Raw genomic sequence first — 22,299 nt, forward strand, 5'->3', positions numbered from 1 at the left:
TAGATTCCTTTCTGAGGGCCTCAAGCTCAGGGGCTTTGAAGTGGAAGTCAAACACAGAGGAAGATGTGAGACATGAAATAGAGAGTGAAAAGTGAGGACTGAGAAGTAAAGAAGTGTGTAAAATGTGAGAGAAAACCAGCTGACATAATGGTGTATTGGGTGTGAATCTGTAAGAGAAAAGATGAGGGGGGAACATTGTACCTGTTTCCAATGAATGCAGAAAAAAAGAAGAGAAGGAATAAAGTATGTCCAGGCACAGGCTGCTCTTATTGCCCTTGGCTTTTATGTGTGTTTGATGTGTGTAAAAGACCTTGACCACAGCCACTGACCAGCTTGTATACATCCACGTCTCCGACTGGGTGGTCCGCTAACCTTGCTTGATGGAGCACCACATACCACACAAGCCAATGGCTCTCTCACTTACAAACACTTCTCACACTGCATCTTTTCCTCCTCTTTCTTCACACACATCAAACATATTTATGGTGCTCTTGAAAGCATTCTCTTTATTCTCCCTCCTTTCCATTTTTTCATTTCACATAATTGCTTAACGGAGAGTGGGAAAAAGTGCAATCCACTTTGTGGCGAGAAAACGAATTTGGGTGACCACAGTGTGTACTTTGCAACTAATCCAATTCAATTATTTTTAAGCAAAGAGCAATCTTTCAATGAGCCTATTCTTGGAGCACAATTATAAAGAGAGACCTTCGAAAGATCACGCAAACTGACTTAAAGCAAAAGCGGCAAATATTTGCAAAAGTCAAGTTTTGTGCAATTTGCGTGTCAACAAGGTATGTTTACAGGATCATCGGCTGCATCTGACTTAAGCAAATGAACGCGAAGTCATTTTTCCAGTATCGGACAATAGGAAACAGGGCTAACACTAGTGCTTGTGTTATTTTTCCAAAGCCGCTGCCACGTCACCGCGCTGGGACGGTGTAATTTCAGAAGCATTTATCACCGGCTTTCATGTCTCAAACCCTTAGGGCACTTTTCCACAAAACATGCAAACAGGCACCACTTGGTGTCATTAAGCTTTCTCTCATTTCTGTTTTTTTCCTTCCTTCATTAATTAGGGAGTGATAATTAATCTACCCATCTATAGCCCCTTTCCAAAATTACCATTGGCCAATTATCCTGACTGGTGACAGTTGTAATGTGATTGATGATAGTTGTAAAACCAAACTAGCGGTTTTTGACGGAAGGAAGATGTGAAAGTCGAGCACTGACCTGGATCTGCTGCTGGAGGAGATTGATTTTGTGCTGTTGCTGCAGGAGTTGCTGCTGTTGTCTGGCAATCTGCGAACGCAAAATGATTCGTTTAGCTGAACATCGCTGGAAACCTTCAACCTTCAACCTAAAACATTTAAGAATGCACGTTATCATAGTCTACGAGAGAGCAACTCAAGTTATTGTACTATGCATTTATGCAGACAGATAATAAATGCAATCAGAGCTTGTGGGTAACATCTCTCGTCCAGCAATTGAACCTAATGACTGTAATCAGAGGACTGCTAATGTGTATCATACCCAGCTCCAGGCCTGGCTGGGGCGATGCACCGTGGGGTGAAAGACTGGCATGTTTATGCAACCTAGGAGTGGTCGGATCTGCCCAAGGGTGGGCTCTCAACGTTAAGCGCATCGCATCCTCCCTCTCTCTCAATTTCTCCCAGCCCCTGCAGACTCCCCCCGTTCCTCCTCCTCAGTTAGCCTGACAGCCTAGGTTTAAGTGTCATTTAATTTTCATTTTCAAATATAATTACAAAGTGTTCACTGTAAGATATCACCCGTCTGCAAATGTGTCAGGATTAATTTGTGCTGGCTTCTTCACTAGTGTCAACAGTTAATTACTGTGTCGTGTCTGGATGGCTAAATGACATCCTAACTTCAGTCTCCCCCCTTCCTCCCTCCCTCTCGTTCTCTCTCACTCGCTTCAATCCTCTCCCTCCATTTTGTTTGTCATTAATGGAAAGGGATGCATTTTGGAACATTTGCAAAACACCAAATTGTTAAAATAAGTGTTAATTAAAATGAGCTGGGCATACAATGAATATACAATCCTCTTAAAGTTGAATATTAATGTGGAGAGTCGGGCGACATAAACAGGATGAATTAGAGCATGTGCATCCATTTCAGGTAAATGCAGACATCATTAATATGCACCTATTCATCTGCATAATAAATGGACAGCAATTTTATGGTTTCGCTATAAAAATAGTGAAGATGCAGATGGATCTTGTGCGACATAAACAGAGCTCATGAGCTGCTGATGCGTTCAGTACGCCTCATTTGCTTGATCTACACATGCCTTTCGTACAAAGTTTGATCTAATAGTGATCAATTTCCCTACCAATTCACATGCTTCCGTATTTTATGAGTTATGCAATAACCGTAACTCTGTGCTTCCGTTTTCATGATGACAGAACCCGATTTATCAAGGAGTGAACCAATCAAGCCATAAACTAAATAAAAATATTAAATAGAAGAACTCATTACCGATTTAAAAGCAATCTTGTTTTAAGTGCCTCTTCTGATAAATGAGGCTGCAAAATGAGAATTTGTGATGCATGGCTGATAGTATCTTCATTAGTCTTGCTTTAAACACAACAACTGGATTTATAGGACATATAAAATATGAAGCCAGTAAGAGATTTTAATGTTTCTTGATAGCAAGAAAAGGAATTTACTGAATTGCAAATATGCAAGTAAAGTTCTTTCACACAGATTCACAAATGATAATTAAATTAAAAAATTAACTATGGTGAAAGACACAAACTAAATTTACATTTCTAAAGGTGAAATTTCAAAATGTTTTTTTTTTTTTTTTAATGTTTACGCTGAAATTCAAATATTGTCCTGACTAATTTTGCAATTCTAGTTAAAAATTTGTCTAATTTCTTTTTATTTTTTATTCTATTTGTTTACAATCCAAATGCACTACCTCAATTCCGATTGCATTCTAATTCCTGGTTTGCACATTCTCACCTGCTCTTGCTGTTGGCGTGCCAGCTCCATTTGCTGACGCTGTTTCTCCATCTGTGAAGCGGCCAGTTTCTTCTGCTCATCATGGGTAGCCAGGAGTTGCTCTCGAAGGCTGATGAGCTGTGTGATCATGGTGGAGAGCTGTTGCTCCTTCTCTGCAAGACTTTCTGGAGTACCTTAAACAGAACACATGTAGTCAAACACAAGGAACCAAATGGTGAAAGAGAGAAAAAAATGTTTTCTCTCCATGACCATGTGCACTCTCCCAGCCATGAGAAAATAGATTGTTATATCACCTCTTAAATATAGTCTCTATGAAGGCAAAGGTTATCCAAGAGACAGAAAAGCAAACAAAGCAAGTGGTGGAAAACAGAGCCTTGTTAACTGATCTGCACTCCAGAGAAATAAAATGCTCACAATTGAAAAGCTCAAGGAATCAGCTAGTTTTTTTTTCCCCCTGAGAGGACAGGACAGAGCTAGCAAATGGTGAGCATCCAAACTGCTACATTACGTCTCATTCCTGAATTCCTAAAGACCACAGAAGGCGGTCCGCGAGGGAAACTGTAGCTCCTTCAAAACCGAGAGTGGTATCATCCAAATCTGATAACGGAGAGGCTTCATTAAAAGTGCGAAGGTCGCAAGTCCCGCTCTCTCTTTCCACTTCTGGTGATCGCAGCTTCTAGGAGAGATGGTGAGGAATGGAATTGTTCCTATTAAATAAGAGGAGCTGTCACAAGATGAGTGAAGGTGGCAGATTAGCGATAGACGATACAGGGCAAGTGTGTGTTCCGACAGTTGCACGACTGGAGACGCTGCCATGTAATGACTGCTCTCAATTCTCATTAAGGGAGGAGCAGACACAAACACCTCGGAGCTGACGTGCCTCCTGCAAACAGGGTCACCATCACCTCTGTATCCTCTAATTATCTCTCTCGCACGCATCAAACAGCGTAATCACACCAGACAATGTGCGTGCATTCTGCACGTCCTCCCATGAGGCCGCGCTGTCCCTTTAGCTAATCAATGCTAAGTGGTCTTGCCTCCGGACAGTAACCTGCTGCTCCTTGAGAACAATACGACTGGCTTGTTTAACGGCAAGCTCAGTGTTAAATTCTTCCCGAGTGTTTTCCTGTGCTCCCCTGGCCACATCTGTCTTGAGTTTCTCTAAAGGTGCTCCCTGGGGCCCGCTCTAGTTTAACTATTTTAATTTGACTAAACACCTGATTTATTTTATCTCTCCGATGAGGAAGGCCGTTTGTCTTAATAGGGCCTGTCAACCTCCAGCCCTCATTCAGAGCAGTTTACTGGCCGAGCCTGCAATTCTCCATTTACCCACCCTCTCAAAAAAGGCACCTTAATAGCACCCATTCACTGCTACTGGATGTGGTTTCCATGGGCCTGAATTGACTTTTTATTCAGCCGACTACACTTGTTGTGAATGGCTTATCTGTAAAATGTATACATTTGCTACCGATTTTATTAACCTTTGGCTTGTTCCATAAAGGACAGTATTTAGAGGCTGCCGCTGTCGGGACTGACGTCTGCCCCCATGCACGCTCAAAAAGAGAAAGGGAGAGAGAGTCAGAAGGAGATGGGGGCAGCACAGCATCTCTCAATGGTCGAAGGGAGAGACACTCCACAAAGTCAGAAGGGCTGTTGGATGTCAAATAGCATAACTTGCTCCTCCTCCCAAAAGAGTATCTCGGGGGCCTCTGGGGGAGGACAGGACTCATATCCTACTGAGGGGCAAACATCTGGACTCAATTCTGCCCACTCAGGAGCTCTCCGGACAAACCTCCAACTCAGTCACACATTTCAATCACAAAATCCGCTGTGCTGGATTCTGCTATACAACAGTCAGGAGTACATTCCCATACGGTTAAACACTGTGATTATAATTTTCTGTATATTTGTATGTAAAACTATTGTTTTTTAGATAGTGGTAACAGAGCACACACACGTTACAGTAGCTAAGTTTTACAGAGGGGCCACAGTCCGCGGAGGGCCCAGCACCGGTTCTTGTGTGGAGAGTGCTGGTCTGCACAAACACCAACAGAATATTAACAGAGGCTCCATTGTTTCGTCTCCGGCTCGATTGTCCAGAGCTCACCCCAAACTCCCCACCCTGCTACCAAAATGTCTTCCCGCTTCTCTCTCACTCCTGATTCCCCTCCTCAGATTTCTTCCCTGTTCTAGTTCTATCTCATTGTTTTCCGACTATAGCAGTAACTTCTCAGCGCATTATGGAAAGTTGAATGTTTTAGAAATAAGTGCACTATAATACCAAACAATATCTTGTCTAGAGCAATAAACAATCTGACATTTTATAATATTATGCAAGGCATTGTGTAAAAAAAGATGGTTATATTTATTGCTTTATATGCTTTATTTATTTTTTATTATTATACTATATAAGCTAGCTTTTATTTGTATATAATAATATAATAATTATATAATTAGTATAAAAAAAAATTATATTTTTGTATATATATGCTTTTTTGAAGCATATATATATACACACACACACACACACACACACACACACACACACACACACACACACACACACATATATATATATATATATATATATATATATATATATATATATATAAACACACACACACACACACACACGCATATACTTATATATATACATATACTGTACATGTCTAATAGCGTAGTATAATCAAATAAAACACAAATAATACATAAATAAATATAAACAATAACAAATAAATACATAAAAAAATTACTAACAAATTCAAATAAAATAAAATAATAGATAAATATCAAATATGAGAAATATTTGCAAAGATATTATAGAAATAATGTACAGTTTTAATCTCTGAAATATGTATCCATATAAAATAAATGAACACATAAATATACTGTACATGCAGTTATTTATTTACTTAAATGAATAAAAGTCAATTGTGAGAATTAAATGAGAATAGTCTATTTTAGTAGTCTTGTTTTGGTATTTAAAATTGAATTCCTTTTGCGTTAAATTATAGATCCCTTTTAAAAGCAGATAAAAGTTTTATTGGCAGGGGGAAGCTCGGCCTGTATCTGTCTGCAGAGCACTGACAAAGAGAGCAGTGGTGCAGATTGCATTGCTCTTAACAGCAGTGAGTCTGGCTGCTCTTGTAAAGGTGTCTCATTGCATTCTCATTCTGACTTGACATGGTCTGGCCAGGAGATGCTAAATAATGAGAGCAGGTTAGGTTTGTCTAATTCATCTACAGGACATAAGATTCCACTCAGGACCTTTGGCCGAGGAGGAAACAGAAATAATGAGGGAGAATATGTGAGAGACGACGTCAACAGAACATTTACCTTCCTCTCCCTTCAATGTCACAAACCATATTGGATGACATTTCCCACAATGCCCAACTCGAATACCGGAGAGAAACAACTGCGACTGCAATGAATGAGTGAGGGAGGGGGCTGTCAAAGAGAGGGGCCAGCAGATAAAAGATACTTTGTAAGGGTGCGATTTTTTCTGTCCAACAGCCATTCTGCCACCCCAGGCCAACCCAGCCCCCCTTTCCCCTCTAATCAAGCAGGCTCTAATTTGAGTTCCAAGTCCAGCACCAAGGGAAGAGAGGGCAGCTTGTTACTTTGAAGAGTCCCAAGTGAATAAGAGAGATAAAAGATCCAGGCACACACTAGGAAGAAAAATGAAAGGGGGCGAAAGAGGGAAAGACTCTATTCTTTTCTCTTCTTTTGGTTAGGACAGCTGAACCATTATGGCTAAATCTAAATTACTTTTTTCCCTCCCTAATGTCCGAATACTGGAATTTCTTTGTCTCTCCATCAGTTGGCTTTTGTGGATGCTTCAAAATGCTGCGAGACAATCCTAAGTAAATTAAGAGGGCTCTAAAAGCAGCGATTGTGCCCAAACCGGGTCCGGACGAGAACTGCGCATAGCTGGCGTGCCTGACATGTCTGGCAGCTCGGGGCTGTGGAAAGGTATATTCCCTCATCCGTCCCAAAAAAAAAACACAAAAGCCAACAACAGTCACTCTGACGGTTATTTTATGTGAATAATTTGTTTGTTGTCAATACCAAATAAGAGAGTTAATGCTGAATAAAAAGGAATGAAACAACTTTTTGGCAATGACCTCAAAGTTTTTTCATAAAAGAAAATTCATAAAAAGATAAAAACTTTATATCACGAATAAATAATTACATGTAATTTGTAAAAAAAAAAAAAAAAAAAAAGGAAAAATAATATATCAATATGACATATAAAATGTATACATAATTTAATACTAATAATAATTTATAATTTTTATTCATATAATAATAATAATTAAAAATTAAAAAGCATAATTTTGACTAATATGGCATTAATAAAATCGTTTCCCTTTCCCCTGAACTGAGGCCGTATGACCAGCAGCTGTTACCTGGCTTGCTGCCCCACGCAATGATCGAAACCCTGCTGATCCTGCCAATAAAACTTCATTAACTAGCATGCACCAGGACCTGCTAGCACATGTAAGCATATGGCAGCTCAAATCATCAACTCAAAAAAACCTTTCAATACTGCATTAAAAATTACCATAATGCTAATTTACAGCTCTTGTCCAGGCTATAAAGAGAGGGCGGACGTCTTGTCCTTAATATTCTCTAGTGCCAAACTGGATACAGCACCATGAACATTCAAATATAATTAGCTTTGCATGTTAGCAAGTATACACAGGGAAAAAAAAAGCTTTGAAACTATTTTACATTTCACAAATAATAACAAAGAAATGCAAGTAAAACATTGATTGAAATGTGAAATTTTGAAGTAGAAAGCCCAATATAGTATTTTCTTGTACAACATACTCAGTAATTGTTTTATTAAATTTTTTTAATAATTAAAAAAAAAAAAAATTATAGTCGAGACTTAATACAAATTCACACCCCTTATATTTTTGGCAAATAAAACACAGTACTTAAATCTATTCTGACAACTAAGTGTGTGTGTGTGTGTGTGTGTGTGTGTGAGAGAGAGAGAGAGAGAGAGAGAGAGAGAGAGAGAGAGAGAGAGGAAGAGAGAGATGGCAGAATACGGAATGTACTCGAAGTATGCAAAGTAAATGAAAACACACTCCATTACATCTCAGTACACACTCTCAACAAGGATTTTTCCCCCTCCCATCTCAAAAACACTTGATTGACACCAAAAGTCAACAGAGAGGCTCTTAAACAGAGACACACTTCATGTTCTTGACGTTCATGGGGCACTTTAATGCCGACTAATAATCTAATGACGACAGCAGCGATGCTCACAAGTGTAATTAAGATAATGCAAGAGCCCTGCTCTTCTCCCAACATCCTCAGTATCACACAATCCTCTTCATTAAAGAGTCCTGCCAAGATAACAGCTCAACCTGACCACATAAGAGAAACACACACACACACACACAGAGACAGACAGATGCAGGACAGCGAGCTCCTGGTGTGCATTTCAGTGTTCCTTCTATATTTGATCGGCACCGAGGTCACCGCTGAGAATGAAGTCGACCTTGAACACACACTTTTAAAATCGCCCATTCATCACTCACTTAGATGCCTTGACCTCTTCCTGTTTTATTATTATTCTCATTAGAGAGAATAAAAGCCTTGATTAGACTCAACAATCACTCAAAGGCTTAACCTGTTCTCATGAGTGTGTGCCTGTGCAGAAAGACTTCATTACTAGCAATGAACATCCCCTTAGGACCCTGGGGCTTGGGGAGGAGAGGAGAGGAGACAGCGTCCGGAGACTGTACTGTAGTTGAAAATCCAGCGGGACATGCGCTAAAGCGGCACGGGCATGGCCCTGCAAGCTCTTAAACAGCATTACACGGCCGTGAGCAGAACATTAGCTCTGTGACCCACTCTCTGCTAAACAGCCGCTCTCCTGAATTAAACCAGTGCTTGCTAGTGGCAGACATCACACAAAGATGTTTCTAATTTGTGAATAATCGCATTATTGGGTTTCACCACCTATGTAGCCCAGAACTAGAGCTTGCAACAGTACAGGACATTGTGAATCTTCTTAATAGATGAAAATATTTGCCTAGCAGGAAAGCTTAAATGCATGCCCTGTGGTTCAGTGAAGTGATTTTCCTCAGGTCTGAACAGTGTGTGTGTGTGTGTGTGTGTGCCGGGCTGCTTCGAAGGCTGTCTTCCCCTCAACGCGCTCCTGTTCACAAGCACTTTCAATAACACCATGTGAGGAGAGGCAGCAAACAAGGTGTTCCTTTCTACAGCCAAACACCACAAGCTAAATTCCTCAATTCATTAGGAGAGAAACGGAGCACAGCTTTCCCCGCATTCATCTTGCAAATGTGGCCCAAAGAATAATAATTTACAGTGGCTCATATTTCACTTGAGTACATAAGGGCAAACAGTTTGACTATTGAGAGAAAAATGCAGAGCGTGCTGCTAGAGGATGGGGGAGATGGAGGAATATTTCAGATGCTGTGATGGGTGGAGGAGAAGGTTTCCTCTCTCTCAGTCAGGAACAATGCCTAAAAGGAGTCATGGATCTGGCATAGATCATATATCGGGAAGCTGGCAGAAATGTGTTTTGTTTTGCCTCAATTATTTTGTTGACATATTTGTGCTAAAATTATAAATGGAACAACATAATTAAATTACAATTAAACACATATTTGTTCTGTGTTTTTTGGAACCTCTCTTAGTTTTCTTTTATTTTGTATGTTTAATAAATATTTAATAAAATGCTCTGTCCTTTTCTCCACCCACTGTTTCAAATCAAATAAAACAAATAATAATAAATAAATAAATAGTTGTAACTGGTCTAGAATTATTTAACACATTTGTGAAAGTGCAATAAACGTACTGAGCATAATTGTTTATATTATAATTTAATTGTTAAAATATGTTTTATTCATATTTTGAATTATTATTATAATGTACAAAAATAATATGATTGATAAGATGTATTTATATAATAATTAAGACGATTAAGGTGAATTTATATAATACTAGAAATTTAAAAATACATAACTGTAATTCATATAAAAATAATTCCTACTGTATCTATGAGGAACTATGATTCTTTTATAGAAATCCCACAGAACCAAATGAAACTGTAAATTGAATAAATGTGTAAACAGCATTATAAATTTTTTAAAAGCCCTAGTTTTGACGCTTTTTATTCAAAATAATAATAAATTTTTACCTTAATGTATAATGCTTCATTTTTTTTTTTTTTTATGGAACAGCAATGCATAAAAAAGTGTCTCACAATGACAAAAAAAAAAATCACAAAATGTATCGACACTAGCATGGGTTGTCTGCCTTTAATGGAGCCATTAAGAATAAAGCTAACGTTAAATTGAATGTTTATAAATCCAGCTGCTGGAACAATCGGCGCTCTGTACAACTAAACACTCCACTCTCTGTCCAAGAGCGCCTAAGCCAGGTATGAGTCGCATCGAAATCACAAAAGCTTTTACTTATCTACCAGCCACAGGACTTTCTCTCCACAACCACTCAGAAATTGATCGGGCAAAGAGTGAGGGACCCCTTTCTAGTCACCTTCTTCATGCGCTTGCACAATGCTGAGATTTCTGTCCTTTTCTTGCGAGTACAGTTTGATTTCCCGTCATTTTGTCACGTTTTTTCAAACAGTCAGGGAGACCTGAACGTTCAAGGCAATGAAAACAAAACATCTCGGCGGCAGAAGTATAGACCTCTGATTCACTACCGAAATTCATTAAAATGACAGAGCCAACTTAAAATCCCCACCAGGATATTCATTCGAAATATTTTTGGAGGTTTCCAGCATATGGTACATCAAATAATGAAACAAGGGTGCAGGGGTGCCGATGTCTTAAATTGGATGAACAAATTAAATGTAGCTGAAGTGAATCAAAGCTTCTAATACACATTCAAGAATGGACATCTTAATTGCACCAGCTGCACCTTTTTGCATTAAATTGGGTGATTAACGCTCTCTGGCATATATCTGATAATGCTGTATTTGTTGATATATTTCTACCTCTCTCTCTCTCTCTCTCTCTCTCTGACAATCGAGCAGGCACTGCTGTGGTTTGGACGTCCTCCAGACATCCTGCTTCTCCTGCTTTGTGGTTTTGTTTCAGAGATCTCATCTCTCTCTTCGCCGTTCCTCCTGATTGACAGCTGAGCTCAGGTATGAAAGCAAACACACCACTCCAGTGGCGGTGGGTGGAAAGTGATCCATAGCTGACTCCCCTTTACACCCTGTACCCACTACCGCTGCCGATGTCAACATGGGATTCTGCAACACTTAAGAGCGCTTAAAAACGATCTGGCCTGCCTCTCACATTCATGCAGTAAATAGCCTGATACAATAAAACCACCTGAAACGTAAGAAACGTCAACAACAACTATAACTGAACTTGTCACACACAAACAGATCCAGACCCAAAAACTGATCTGGTGTGATGATATTGTTTACTTGTTTTGTGCAACAGAGTTGGGCAGGTCTGGACGTGTCGCGGCGTTTTAGAAAACAGGTCTAAGTGTTCTCTGAGTTCCAGCTTTTTTCCCCACTCTCTCTATCTCTCTCCGCTATTGTTCGTCATTCCCTAGAGCAAGGGTTACTTTTTTCAGATCTAAACTCTGCTTTTTACCACAGCGTAGTGTCTCGACAGGTTTACAAGGTGAGAAATGTGTAAAGGCTTTAAAGAACACCTGCAGAGATTTCAAAAGCAGCGAGAAACTTCATTTTATTCAGACATACAGTTCAGCGCGGGCAGCCATTCCTAGTCGATTTATTTATCGAACAAAGATCAAAGGCAGGTTTTTGTAGTGCGGCGACAATGGCACAAAGAACTGTGGGTAGAATGCACAATGCCAACGGTTCAAATGTGAGAGGAAAAACAGCAAGGCAAAACAGGCAATAGCTTCCTTTTCATCCCAGTGCCATCTTTTATCCAGCGCTCTCCCCCATTAATTTCGAGCTAGAGGAACGTGTGGCCTTTGTATTGATTTTTTAACCTGACTATTAATGTGCTCTTCTGATTTATCATAACACTTTAGATCTTAATCATAAGTTGTGTGTGTTTTCTCTTTTCCAGCTTGGTTCCTTTGTTTGTGTATTAATTAAGCAGACCTTGTGTGTCTCCAACCCTGAGCTTCCTTTTTAATTGCCCGTATTTACATCAGGCCAACTTCAAACACAGAGAGAGACATTTTGTGAGGGGGAGCACAAAGCAGGCCTTTGAAATGTCTACAGTCATATGAAATGGCAGGCTAATTAGAAACCTTAGGCTGTCGGTATGATATGAAAAGTAAGTCGGTCTGTTTCTCTACAGTCACCCACAGCTTCGCTGGAAATCGCGATGGAGGCCACTGGTGGGGTTTTATCAACCCCTTCTACCTGTTTCTACCTTTTAACCATGACCTCACCCAAGGCCATTTATCCAACAGAAAAATACCCAGTAATTTAAAAAGATCTCCTTTCAAAAGGCTAGATCTTTCCTCGCCATTTTTTTCCCACTGCACTTTGATCTACGGTGCCACATAACAGGGACAGATACAATGAATCTGGTTTACTGAGATGTGATTTACATTTGGGGGTTCATTAAGGTTATTGCAGATGAATGCACTTATTAGAATGTACGACTGTTTCTTTTCCCCCTGTTCTCTCCCCCTCGCCCCTTCCCCTTCAACTCGACCCCTCCTCCACCCAACACGCCGCAGAGAGCAAGTCTAATCCAATAATTAAAACCAAGGACAAATGTTATTTATAATTCTAAATAGCGCAGGGACGGAAAGGGGAACCATTAAGCAAGGAAAAAAAAACTAAAAAACAATAACACTTCTCTCCAGTGTTATTACCCTTGCAATCCAAACGCCACTTTTAACTGCCTCCTAAACGTCTTATTCCATTAAAAGTGCCCTGACATACTAATGCTATAACATTGAATATTCTGACTGCTATGACACCTGTATCTCATCCAGTTATCAAAACACGTGGTTGTAAAATAAGAGTCAACGTAAAGCTCTGATGGGGTGGATTGGTGTCAGCAGGAATGGACAACAAACACTAGTGTGCTAGAGAAAGGGAAGAGGGAGGAGAGTGTGGCTGGAGCCAGGCAGAACTAGTGCGTTATCAGAGAGCCGGTGCAGTGCTGTCTACTGCTACATAAACATGTCTCTGTAACATCCAGTGCTAAGACCTGCTCATGCAAAAAAGAAAATCCCATGTGGGCCGAACTGTCAACCAATACAGTATGCATTCTTCTCCCCTTTTCTCTGTTCATAGTAAGCCTACCTTTCCTCTGAAAGTGTTTTCAAACATTATAGAAATGCATTTCACTTGAATACATAGGATTGCATGTCTAATTTCCATTCCAGGATCTACATAACAAATAATGGCATAATGTGCATCACACTCATATAACAGTCATTCTGAAGAAAAATAGTGACTTTTCGGCCATGTTCTGGCACATGGACCACATTTTAGTCTTAATTTGATGGAAACATATTTTTAAGAGAGTCAGGCCTCTTACCTTTAATTTCTCCCAACAGCTCGTCTGTGTTAAGTCGCTCCATCTTCTCTTTCCAGTCTTTAGAAAGGAGTTTGTCCATGCAAGAGGATTCTGAAACAGAGGTGACATCTTAGAATTAAACTGAATGCATAAAATCCAGACTTGAGGCATAGTAGATTTATGGACGTACGGTATAAATACTGATTCAATTTATAAAGCACTACTTTATTTAAAAAATGCCATCTAAAACACACATTAGCTATGAAAAGAGAATTACCTCAAACATAGTTTGAGTGAAACCCCATAATAAAGACGACTGCAGTAAAGAGGACTTTATACAACAGTGTGCATTGAAATCCTCTGTATCTCTGAAATCCATAGCTTTGAGTATGACCCACAAACCTTGAGCAAAAAAACAATTTGTGCTCATAGAGAAAAGAGGCCTCAAAGACAAAGAAAAAAGGAAAAAAAATCGTTCCCATTTAAAAGACGTGTCGAGCAAACAGAAAGAAAGAAATTCCGCCTGCTTTTCAGGAAAGTGAATGTAACACATCTGTCTTTCAACAGCCACAGTAAACTGTAAAATGTGTGTTCTAACAGCTGGACCATGGTAATAAAGTGAATTTCTATTGAGATCAGTAGCTGAGTGCATTACAGTAGAAAAGTGTGTCAGCTTAGTTCATTACGAGCATAAGAGGTGATGTCTAAAAAGGTCATAAAAATGTTTCAGTTTCGAAAAGAATAAACACAGTGAGGTTTGTAACTGAATGAAACGCTCTAATGCAGTATTTCCAAGTTAGGTCAACTACATTCAGTGAACATGTCAAGGTGAGTCTGTTTCCACCTACACGTGTGAAAAGATCTTCTTTATAAAAGATACTAGTTGTTTGTTTTATATTAAAAGGGCAGTTATGGGGTTTCTTAATTTCTCAATCATGCACATACAGTGAGAAACACAAAGACGTACACACATTTATGTGGATAATGTGAGACGTGACCCCTGGACTGTTGAAGTTCAGCTGGAGAGGCTGAAACAGTTATAAGAAAGAGATACCGCAAAAAGAAAGACAATAAAGAGGAAGGTAGAGGGAATGAGATGGGCCTGCTTGACTGGCCCTGCACAGCCGGCAATCATGAAAACAATTAACATTTGTCTGGCAGACAATGAATCAGGTGGAGGAATGGCTGGAATCTGCAGAGCCGCGGCCCTGGGGTTGTTGATAAAGAACACACTGCTCACCAGCAAGAGCCTGAAGCTCGCAGCCTGGGTCAGCCTGTTCCCATTGCACAAACACACTCACACACATGTGCACACAGGACGGAGAAACACCCATTCAAATGCAGTAGACAGAAAGAAGAGGAAGCATGTGAAGTGTACAAAAGTCACAGTTTAAAGTGAGAAAGGATATTAATATATCAAGATCAGATCTCTACCTTCTCCAAGCCGAGGAGCTCTTTTTACAAGCCGTGAACTCTGAGCAGAGGGACTGTGGGTCTCATGTTGCCACTTGATGACATCAAGGACAGGAAGAGTAGAGTTTGTTCCCTCAGTGAAAGGCTAAAGGGCACGGGGCTAAAGCAGACATTCTTGCATGCTGCTGGTGGCCCTCCGGCACCGTAAGACATAGATAAACCGCTCGTGAAAACAATGGATCATTTGTGAACACACTTTGCCAAACGAAAGGGCACAATTCATGAGAATGGGAATGACTTCGGCTATTCTGTTCTGCGTGCTTTGTGTCTGTGTGTACTGTAGTCATACAGTATCTTGAGGTACTCTAGACCATAAAACATTCCCAGCGAGTGATATCATCACACTCATGAATTTGGTGCGATGTGATCTTCATCTAATGGCATACAATTTGTTGTTCACATATGTATGGAAGCCCTTTTTTGTAGCAACGTAAAAAAGTATTTACTGCCAGTCTTTGAACAATTAACACATTCTGTTAAATAAATGTAATTTCTTAAAAAACAAATACAGTAAATAAATTGTACTGACCCTAACCTTTAAAAGGTAATGTATAAAGGTTAAATTGGGAAGAAAATGTTTTAATTACCAAACATAAAATGTCAACAACCAAAAAAATAAAAATAATAATAATAATAAACTTGAACATCTACGCACAGGAACAGCTTGAGAGACTTGCTACTGCCAATACATCCACAACATGCTGCTGTGAGAATGTAAGAAATATTGCTGCTGCAAATATAACATATATGAAATAACCACCATATAGCATACATGAATCACCTCGTAGCAGATCTATACAGGTGGAGCTGGGGAAGGTGAAGGGTTTCTGAAACAAGCTGCAACTGCTATAGCAAACACTAGTCATATATTTGAATGTTGAGCTCATTGGCTACCAATACAGGAGAGAACCAATCAGCTTTGCCATGTGAGAATGATGTCATTAGGTCAGATTGTGTTAGACCTATCGGACTGTGCCATCTAGAGTTTCATGCCATAACTCTGTATATATACAGCGTATATATACAGCATATATACAGAGTTTAGCTCTAACCCTAACCAAACACACCTGAGTTTGCTAATCAATGTCTTCAGGATCATTAGAAACTCACAGGTAGGTGTGTTTGATTAGGGTTGGAGCTAAACTCAGCAGGAAAGTGGATTTCGTGAGCCAGATTTGAGGATCACTGGTCTAAGGTGACAGACAATGTGTTAATACAGTACAAGGTCACATCAAGCAGAGGTCAAATTTTCTTTGATTCTCTATTTCCTCCAATTCTGAAAGAAAGACAGGACACCTCCATTTGGGTTGTTTTAACATTATTTCTAGTTCACTGACTTTCCCAATCCAGGACTCACAGTTTGTTTCCTTGACCTTGTGAGATGTTTTGACCCTGTGTTTTATGTGTGTGTGATTGCGGTCTCTCCTCTCCTCAGATGATAACCACATACACACAACACACATCCCAGCATATATATATGTATAACAATAAATAACAGTATAACAGTAAATGATTTCCTTCAGGCTGAAAAAAGAGCTGGAAAAAGAACCTTCCTTTTATGGCACAGGGCAGTGGTGGACCTGTCCTGGGGGGTAAAAAGGTTTTAGGGAAGACTTTTCCTATATTCCTCCTGTGTGTCTTACACACACACACACACACACACACACACACAAACACACACACAGAGAGAGCAGTGCACAGATGCTTCTCCAGCACTTGATCATTAAGGAATGCACCAACTGTTGGAGATAATGCGGTGCCAGCTCCCATTCTGCTCCACTCTGCCTCCCTTGAGAGTGGCCGCTCCCTCACTCCTACACACACACACACACACACACACACACAGTTCAGCTGGAATGTGCCGAAGCTGTTCTCCACACATTCTTACCTGAGAGAGGTGAGGAATGTCCAGCATTCGTGGATAACGGACACAGAAAACAACCTGTCCACTAAAGTTTGAGATTATATGGCTCTTCCTGCATTTTCATGTGAGGATACTTTAGGAAAACAAGTGGTTAATGAGACAGACGTCTGGTTTTTTTCAAAGTACCCTTATAAAGCTAGAAAACTTGAAAGGAATTTAGATTAATAATAAAGGGATATTTTTGCACGATTTCCCAAGTTGCATTCCATCTTCTCCAGAGAGAGAGCACTAATGCCAATGGAAACACTGCTTAACATCTGGATAATACTTAAGCGTCATACTAACATATTACCGATGTAAAGAAACAAAAGTGGACCATTCATTTTAAAAAATCAAACAAAGCTTCAGCCACATTCATTCATCTCTCAGCGCTGCTGCTACTTCACAGCACAACCCACTGAACAAGGTACATTTCCTTCCCAAATTTGCATTCGGATTTCAAAATACAAAGAGTTCAGAGACAGTCTGACATTTATAGACTCTGAAAACTGAGGAGGAAGCATGGAAAAGATTTGTACTTGTCTGGAAAGGCCTGTCAGAGGCCTAGAATGAGCATATAAATAAAGCAAGCACTGACTTTTATTGTCATTATCCCACAAGGGCCCCAAAAATCTCCTCATGCCCTCTTCTCCTCCTCTCGGAGAAAGCGTGGTGTGGCTCGAGGGAAACCAATTCAGCACAGATTGGAATGAAAACAATAGCCCTTATCTGTATCCTTTTCGCATTTTCCCAAGGTTCCTCCATCTCAACAGAGAGCTTAGCCCCTGCCACATCGGACCCCTTGCCTGTCCCACTGATATGGAATAGCACGGACACTGAGGAGGGGACTTTTGGGATGACGACCCACTGATCTAAAACCTTGTGGGAACTAATTCTAAGACGAGAAGAAAAGACAATGAAGAGAGAGAAACAGAAAGACTTGTGTCTCAAACTGGGAGTTGACTTAGTGTCACCCATCTGCACACTCGGGAGACCATCGCTGTCAAAACACCAGGATTAGAGGGAAGCACATTGGGGCAGAAACAAAATAACATGTCACATGTTTTCTGGCCTGATAAAGCCAAAGCCCCTACAGTTTAAAGTCGGAGAGACTTACTGATCTCAGTGCAGGAACAGGCATATGAAGTGATATAACTACCTTCCAGTGTCTCCTTGACATACTAATGGATCAACCATTGATTGTGCACCTACAGTGCACCTGGCCCCTGAGTATTTAAGCACTCATCTACAAACTGATCTTGACAAATCGGTTTGCTGCCTTAGATATCTTGCTCTTCTCCACAAAGCAGCTCAATTAAAACACCTACAGCAAGGATCCACTGACAAGATTACGCTGATGGTCTTAAACAGATGAAAAGGAAGAGAAGCAGTGCTCATAAATCTCAATTTGTTTATTAAAATAAAATACATATAATAATAATAAAAAAATAAAAAAACATTAATGCATGCTGCTCACACCAACATTTTACTTTGTAATGTTATACAATTATACAAATGAATAAACGCTGAAATTTTTTGTCCATAGATGGGCAATGCAAATCATGTTAACTTTAAAGTATAGAAAGTGGGTTAAGATTCACTTTAATTTCTCTAGTCCAGCTGCCTCAAACATTCAAGCGAAATGAATGTAATGTAGTTATGTAGAAACCTACTTCAGCCACTGTCATTAATGACCTCCATGGCTGTGTATTTGAGACGGAGCTGGTTCATGCCCCTAAAGTTACAGTTGTGCTGAGCAGAGAGGGTGTACCCCCATCCCGACGAGTCCTGCCCTGTGGCAGACAGCCAGAACATCTGCCAGCACCCCCAGGTCTCACACTGCCTCTGTAATCCCCACCACAGGAAGCTGCTCTTCCCCCAATCAATCCTTACACTTGAGAAATGAGAGAGAGAGAGAGAGAGAGAGAGAGAGACTCTCTCCTGAAACACTCCACTTCACAACACACTTCACATCATTACAGCTGTCCTCAGTCAACTGCCCTATTGTCCCTGTGCTCTCTATTGTCAATTGTCCACCGAACACTGCATCCTTAATCTGACTTTTAATGCGGTGTAGCTACAGTAAATTATGCTTTTTAGTCTTAATACACCTAAAAAAAAACTTCACTTTTGTGTTCAGAGTCTCAGAGAAAGTAGACAAACCTCCCCACTTCGTTCCAGCACATGAGCGGCCCGCTCCTCTGGGAAAAATGGCAATTACCAAATCAATGATCAACTGACAATGACGATATACATTTCCCAGGCTTTCTTCTGAACACACCCTATAATGATGGAGAAACCAGAGGAACCGTTCCCAGTCTGAACAGAAAGATAGATAGAGAGAGAGAGAGAGAGAGAGAGAGAAGGAAAGAGGAAGAAGGCCCAAGCGAGAAAGATGTATTACGGTTACACTTGAAGCCACCCAGGTTGAAGGGCGCTCTCACTGCAAGTGTCCCAGTTTGGTTAATAATTATCCTCTAAGCACTCTCATTTCTAAAAAATGTTATGAGAGAAAAGGCTTGAACCAAAAAGAGAAGTAGTCAAGCAGGCAAGGTCAAGAGAATATCGAGAGTTTTGGGCAATTTAAAGGGGAAAACAAGTTATTCCAGGCATTCTCCTTGGCTCCCACTGGAAAAACAGTGACCCCCCCCCCCCCTCTAAAATCACATTTCAAGGCTTCTCTTGCACTGGATTTGTTTCTTACAATAGAGATGCTGGAGCTAATAGAAAACCAAAAACGCACTCTTTCTCTTCCTATTTCCTTCCATTTCCTTCGAAAAACAAACTGGAGTCACAAGCTATGCACACACGCACACGAACGCAAGCATGCACAAAACACTGAGGGAAAATCTTCTGAATGTCTTAATCACAGAGCCACTAAAACAAGACTGGATCATCACACAAAATAAGAGTATAATAATTACAAGAGGCAGACAGGAAAGTGAAACGGCATAAGAAAACATGTTTTGTGGTTCCAGTCGTTAGTTCCAGAGACAACAGCTGTTAGCTGGGGCGGCGGCGGCAGCGAATGCTTCTGAAGTCTCCATAATCACGCCGTTATTGAAGTGAGGACAAAAAGGGCACTAATTGCAAGGGAGCAATCTAAACGTAATAGGTTACACACCCAGGCGATGGCGCACAATGCTAACAGCTATGAAGAAGAGTCGGATTAAAAAAAAAAACATAAAAATCACGACACAGAGAAAACATGCACGCACACGCGCACAACACTGTAAAACAGTAGCGTTTCCCTCATTTTCTGCCAATTACCTTCTTTCCCTGTCAACAGTTTTAATAACCTCGATCATTTCCACAAGCCCCGTTTTTTTTTTTGCTTCGGTTAAATAATTTCTGTGCTTTAATATGCAAATGCACCCATTGGCATGCATGTGTGAAGAGACTTCGGCTCCTTGAGATGTGTCAGTATATTGTCGAGCACCTGCACCTCGGGGAAAGCTTGATTTAATTGACACCTAATACTATTCATTATTCCACTTAGTGAGCATCTCTGCTAGTCACCTGTAGGCTGCTCAAACACCACTCTGCCATTTCCTCCTGTCGACAGCTGCTGTAAATAGACTGACTAGCCTTAGAAGTCTTTTATTTCCCTTTTAGCGTTATTAGTTACTCATTACTTCTACTAATACTAATAATATTAAAATCAACAACAGCAACAAGAACACCAATACTACCAATAATGCCAATGATGAATGACGAATATTGCAGTTTTAATATTGCATAATATTAGAACATATATTATAACGTGAATATTATTAAAATATTACAAATAGCACATGGCTGTAGTGTCATTGTCGTATATTTGGCAGACCTGACGTGCTAATCTCAGTGCTGACCCCATCGTCCTGGCAATCGCGCGATTCCTGACCTGTCTAAACAGGACACGTGTCTATCAAGCACATATGAATGAACCACTCCCTAGAGGCTTCACCTCTCGAGCGGGGCAGCACACGACCTCTTCTTCAATCCATTTTACTGCAGGACTCGGCACTAATCAGGGTTGAATTATTAAAGTGAGCAGCCACCGATGATCAATTCAAGCTGGCCAGGCCTTCCACCACTCGGTACTTCTTCAGCACTAATGACACAAGAGAAATTCCATCGGACAATGAACGGAAATAAATCTTGCTGATTGGTAATGTGAATGGGAGAGATAAAGATGAAATATGTGAAATAGAAGAAATAAAGAGTTCAAGTTCAATCAAAGCGGTGGATAAAAAAAAAAAACTGTTTTCGTGGCATGTTTGCACTGGGAAGACACTCTGCCAGGAACCTTCACCCTCAGAAGGAGAGGGATTCTGGGCACCAAATACAAGAAGAAAACTGAATAATAAATGTTGGTGGAGACAGCAAGACACTAGCAGAGGGTCAGCATCTTCTGAAGGCATGCCGTCCAAACGAAGACTTGGGCATGCGATTAAAACACACCCCTGGAGCCTCGGGAGGAGGAGAACGAGACAAAATTAAAGCAAAGTTGAAAGAGAGATTTCTAGGGAGAGAAGTACAACTCAAGGATCCTACAGATTGAGAAGAGGAGGGAGATATTAGGAGGGAGGGAAGGGGGGGTGGGGGGTCCAATCAGAACTTAGAGTGAAAAGATCAGGAGCCAAGATAAGCCCATACTCCGAGCCCCCAAAACTGCAATCTCCTCTTAAGCTGGAGAGTGGCAGCTGGCAGAACAGCTGGTGAATAGGATTAATGTCAGAAGAATGAAATAAAACTCAACATATGTCCGAGCCTGAGGTGTTTGGACTGCTCGTGATTGTGCCCCGATGGATGCCATGTGTGCAGCTGGAAGGAGCTGCGCCGGAGCCTTCCCCACAAGGTCACTTTTAAGAAAACTAGGACCATTTAATGCTTGGATAGCAAAATGAACTTTCTCTCCCCTGTCCTCTTTAGCCTTCTCTCAGGCTGAGCGAGCCCTCAGAGGCGGCCCACCCCGACTGCTCCACTCCTGCCTGCTGTTGCTGCTCATTACGGTTTACTCCCGAAAAGAAACATCTTCAGCAAACACGGATGGGAAAAACGTAACTCATCCAAACAACTTCGCAAATTTCCTTTCCGAAGCAAAATACAGTACATCTCTCCAAAAAAACGAAGATCATTGTCCTGATGGAAAAAAAAACACACAAATGTAGACAAAAATTTTGTTTATTTCTATTTAGTCAATTGAGAACCTCTGCTAAAAATAATAATGATAACACTGTTGGTAAATATAGAAAAAAAGTGAATTTTTTTATGGGATGAAAAATAACAATAATTTTCTAAGAACGGTCTCTCATTTAAGATATACACTTAAGACAAAGCGGGAAAAAAACTCTTATATTTAATAACTTAGTATCTCGCCATTTGTGTCCTGTCTTGTCCCTTTTCTAATGTGTAAATCTTTTTTAAAGTAAAATAAAGTGTATTGATTTTCTAATCTGCGACCAAAAT

General features: G+C 40.3%; 1 protein-coding gene across 15 annotated transcripts in view; it reads right to left on the reverse strand.

Moving 5' to 3' along the window:
• Positions 1-22,299, reverse strand: part of sox6 (SRY-box transcription factor 6) — a 145,345-nt gene that overhangs the window by 58,674 nt on the left and 64,372 nt on the right. For 14 of the 15 annotated variants that reach the window (XM_026216285.1, XM_026216290.1, XM_026216289.1 and 11 more), the window contains 3 exons: positions 13,491-13,580; positions 2,986-3,158; positions 1,231-1,299 (listed from right to left, as the gene is read on the reverse strand). In XM_026216285.1, coding sequence (XP_026072070.1) covers positions 1,231-1,299; positions 2,986-3,158; positions 13,491-13,580 — 332 coding nt within the window. The remainder of the gene's footprint in view (positions 1-1,230; positions 1,300-2,985; positions 3,159-13,490; positions 13,581-22,299) is intronic. The other variant, XM_026216280.1, reaches the window with a different exon arrangement.

This window comes from Carassius auratus, chromosome 32 (genome assembly GCF_003368295.1).
Source record: "Carassius auratus strain Wakin chromosome 32, ASM336829v1, whole genome shotgun sequence".
Taxonomy (NCBI): domain Eukaryota; kingdom Metazoa; phylum Chordata; class Actinopteri; order Cypriniformes; family Cyprinidae; genus Carassius; species Carassius auratus.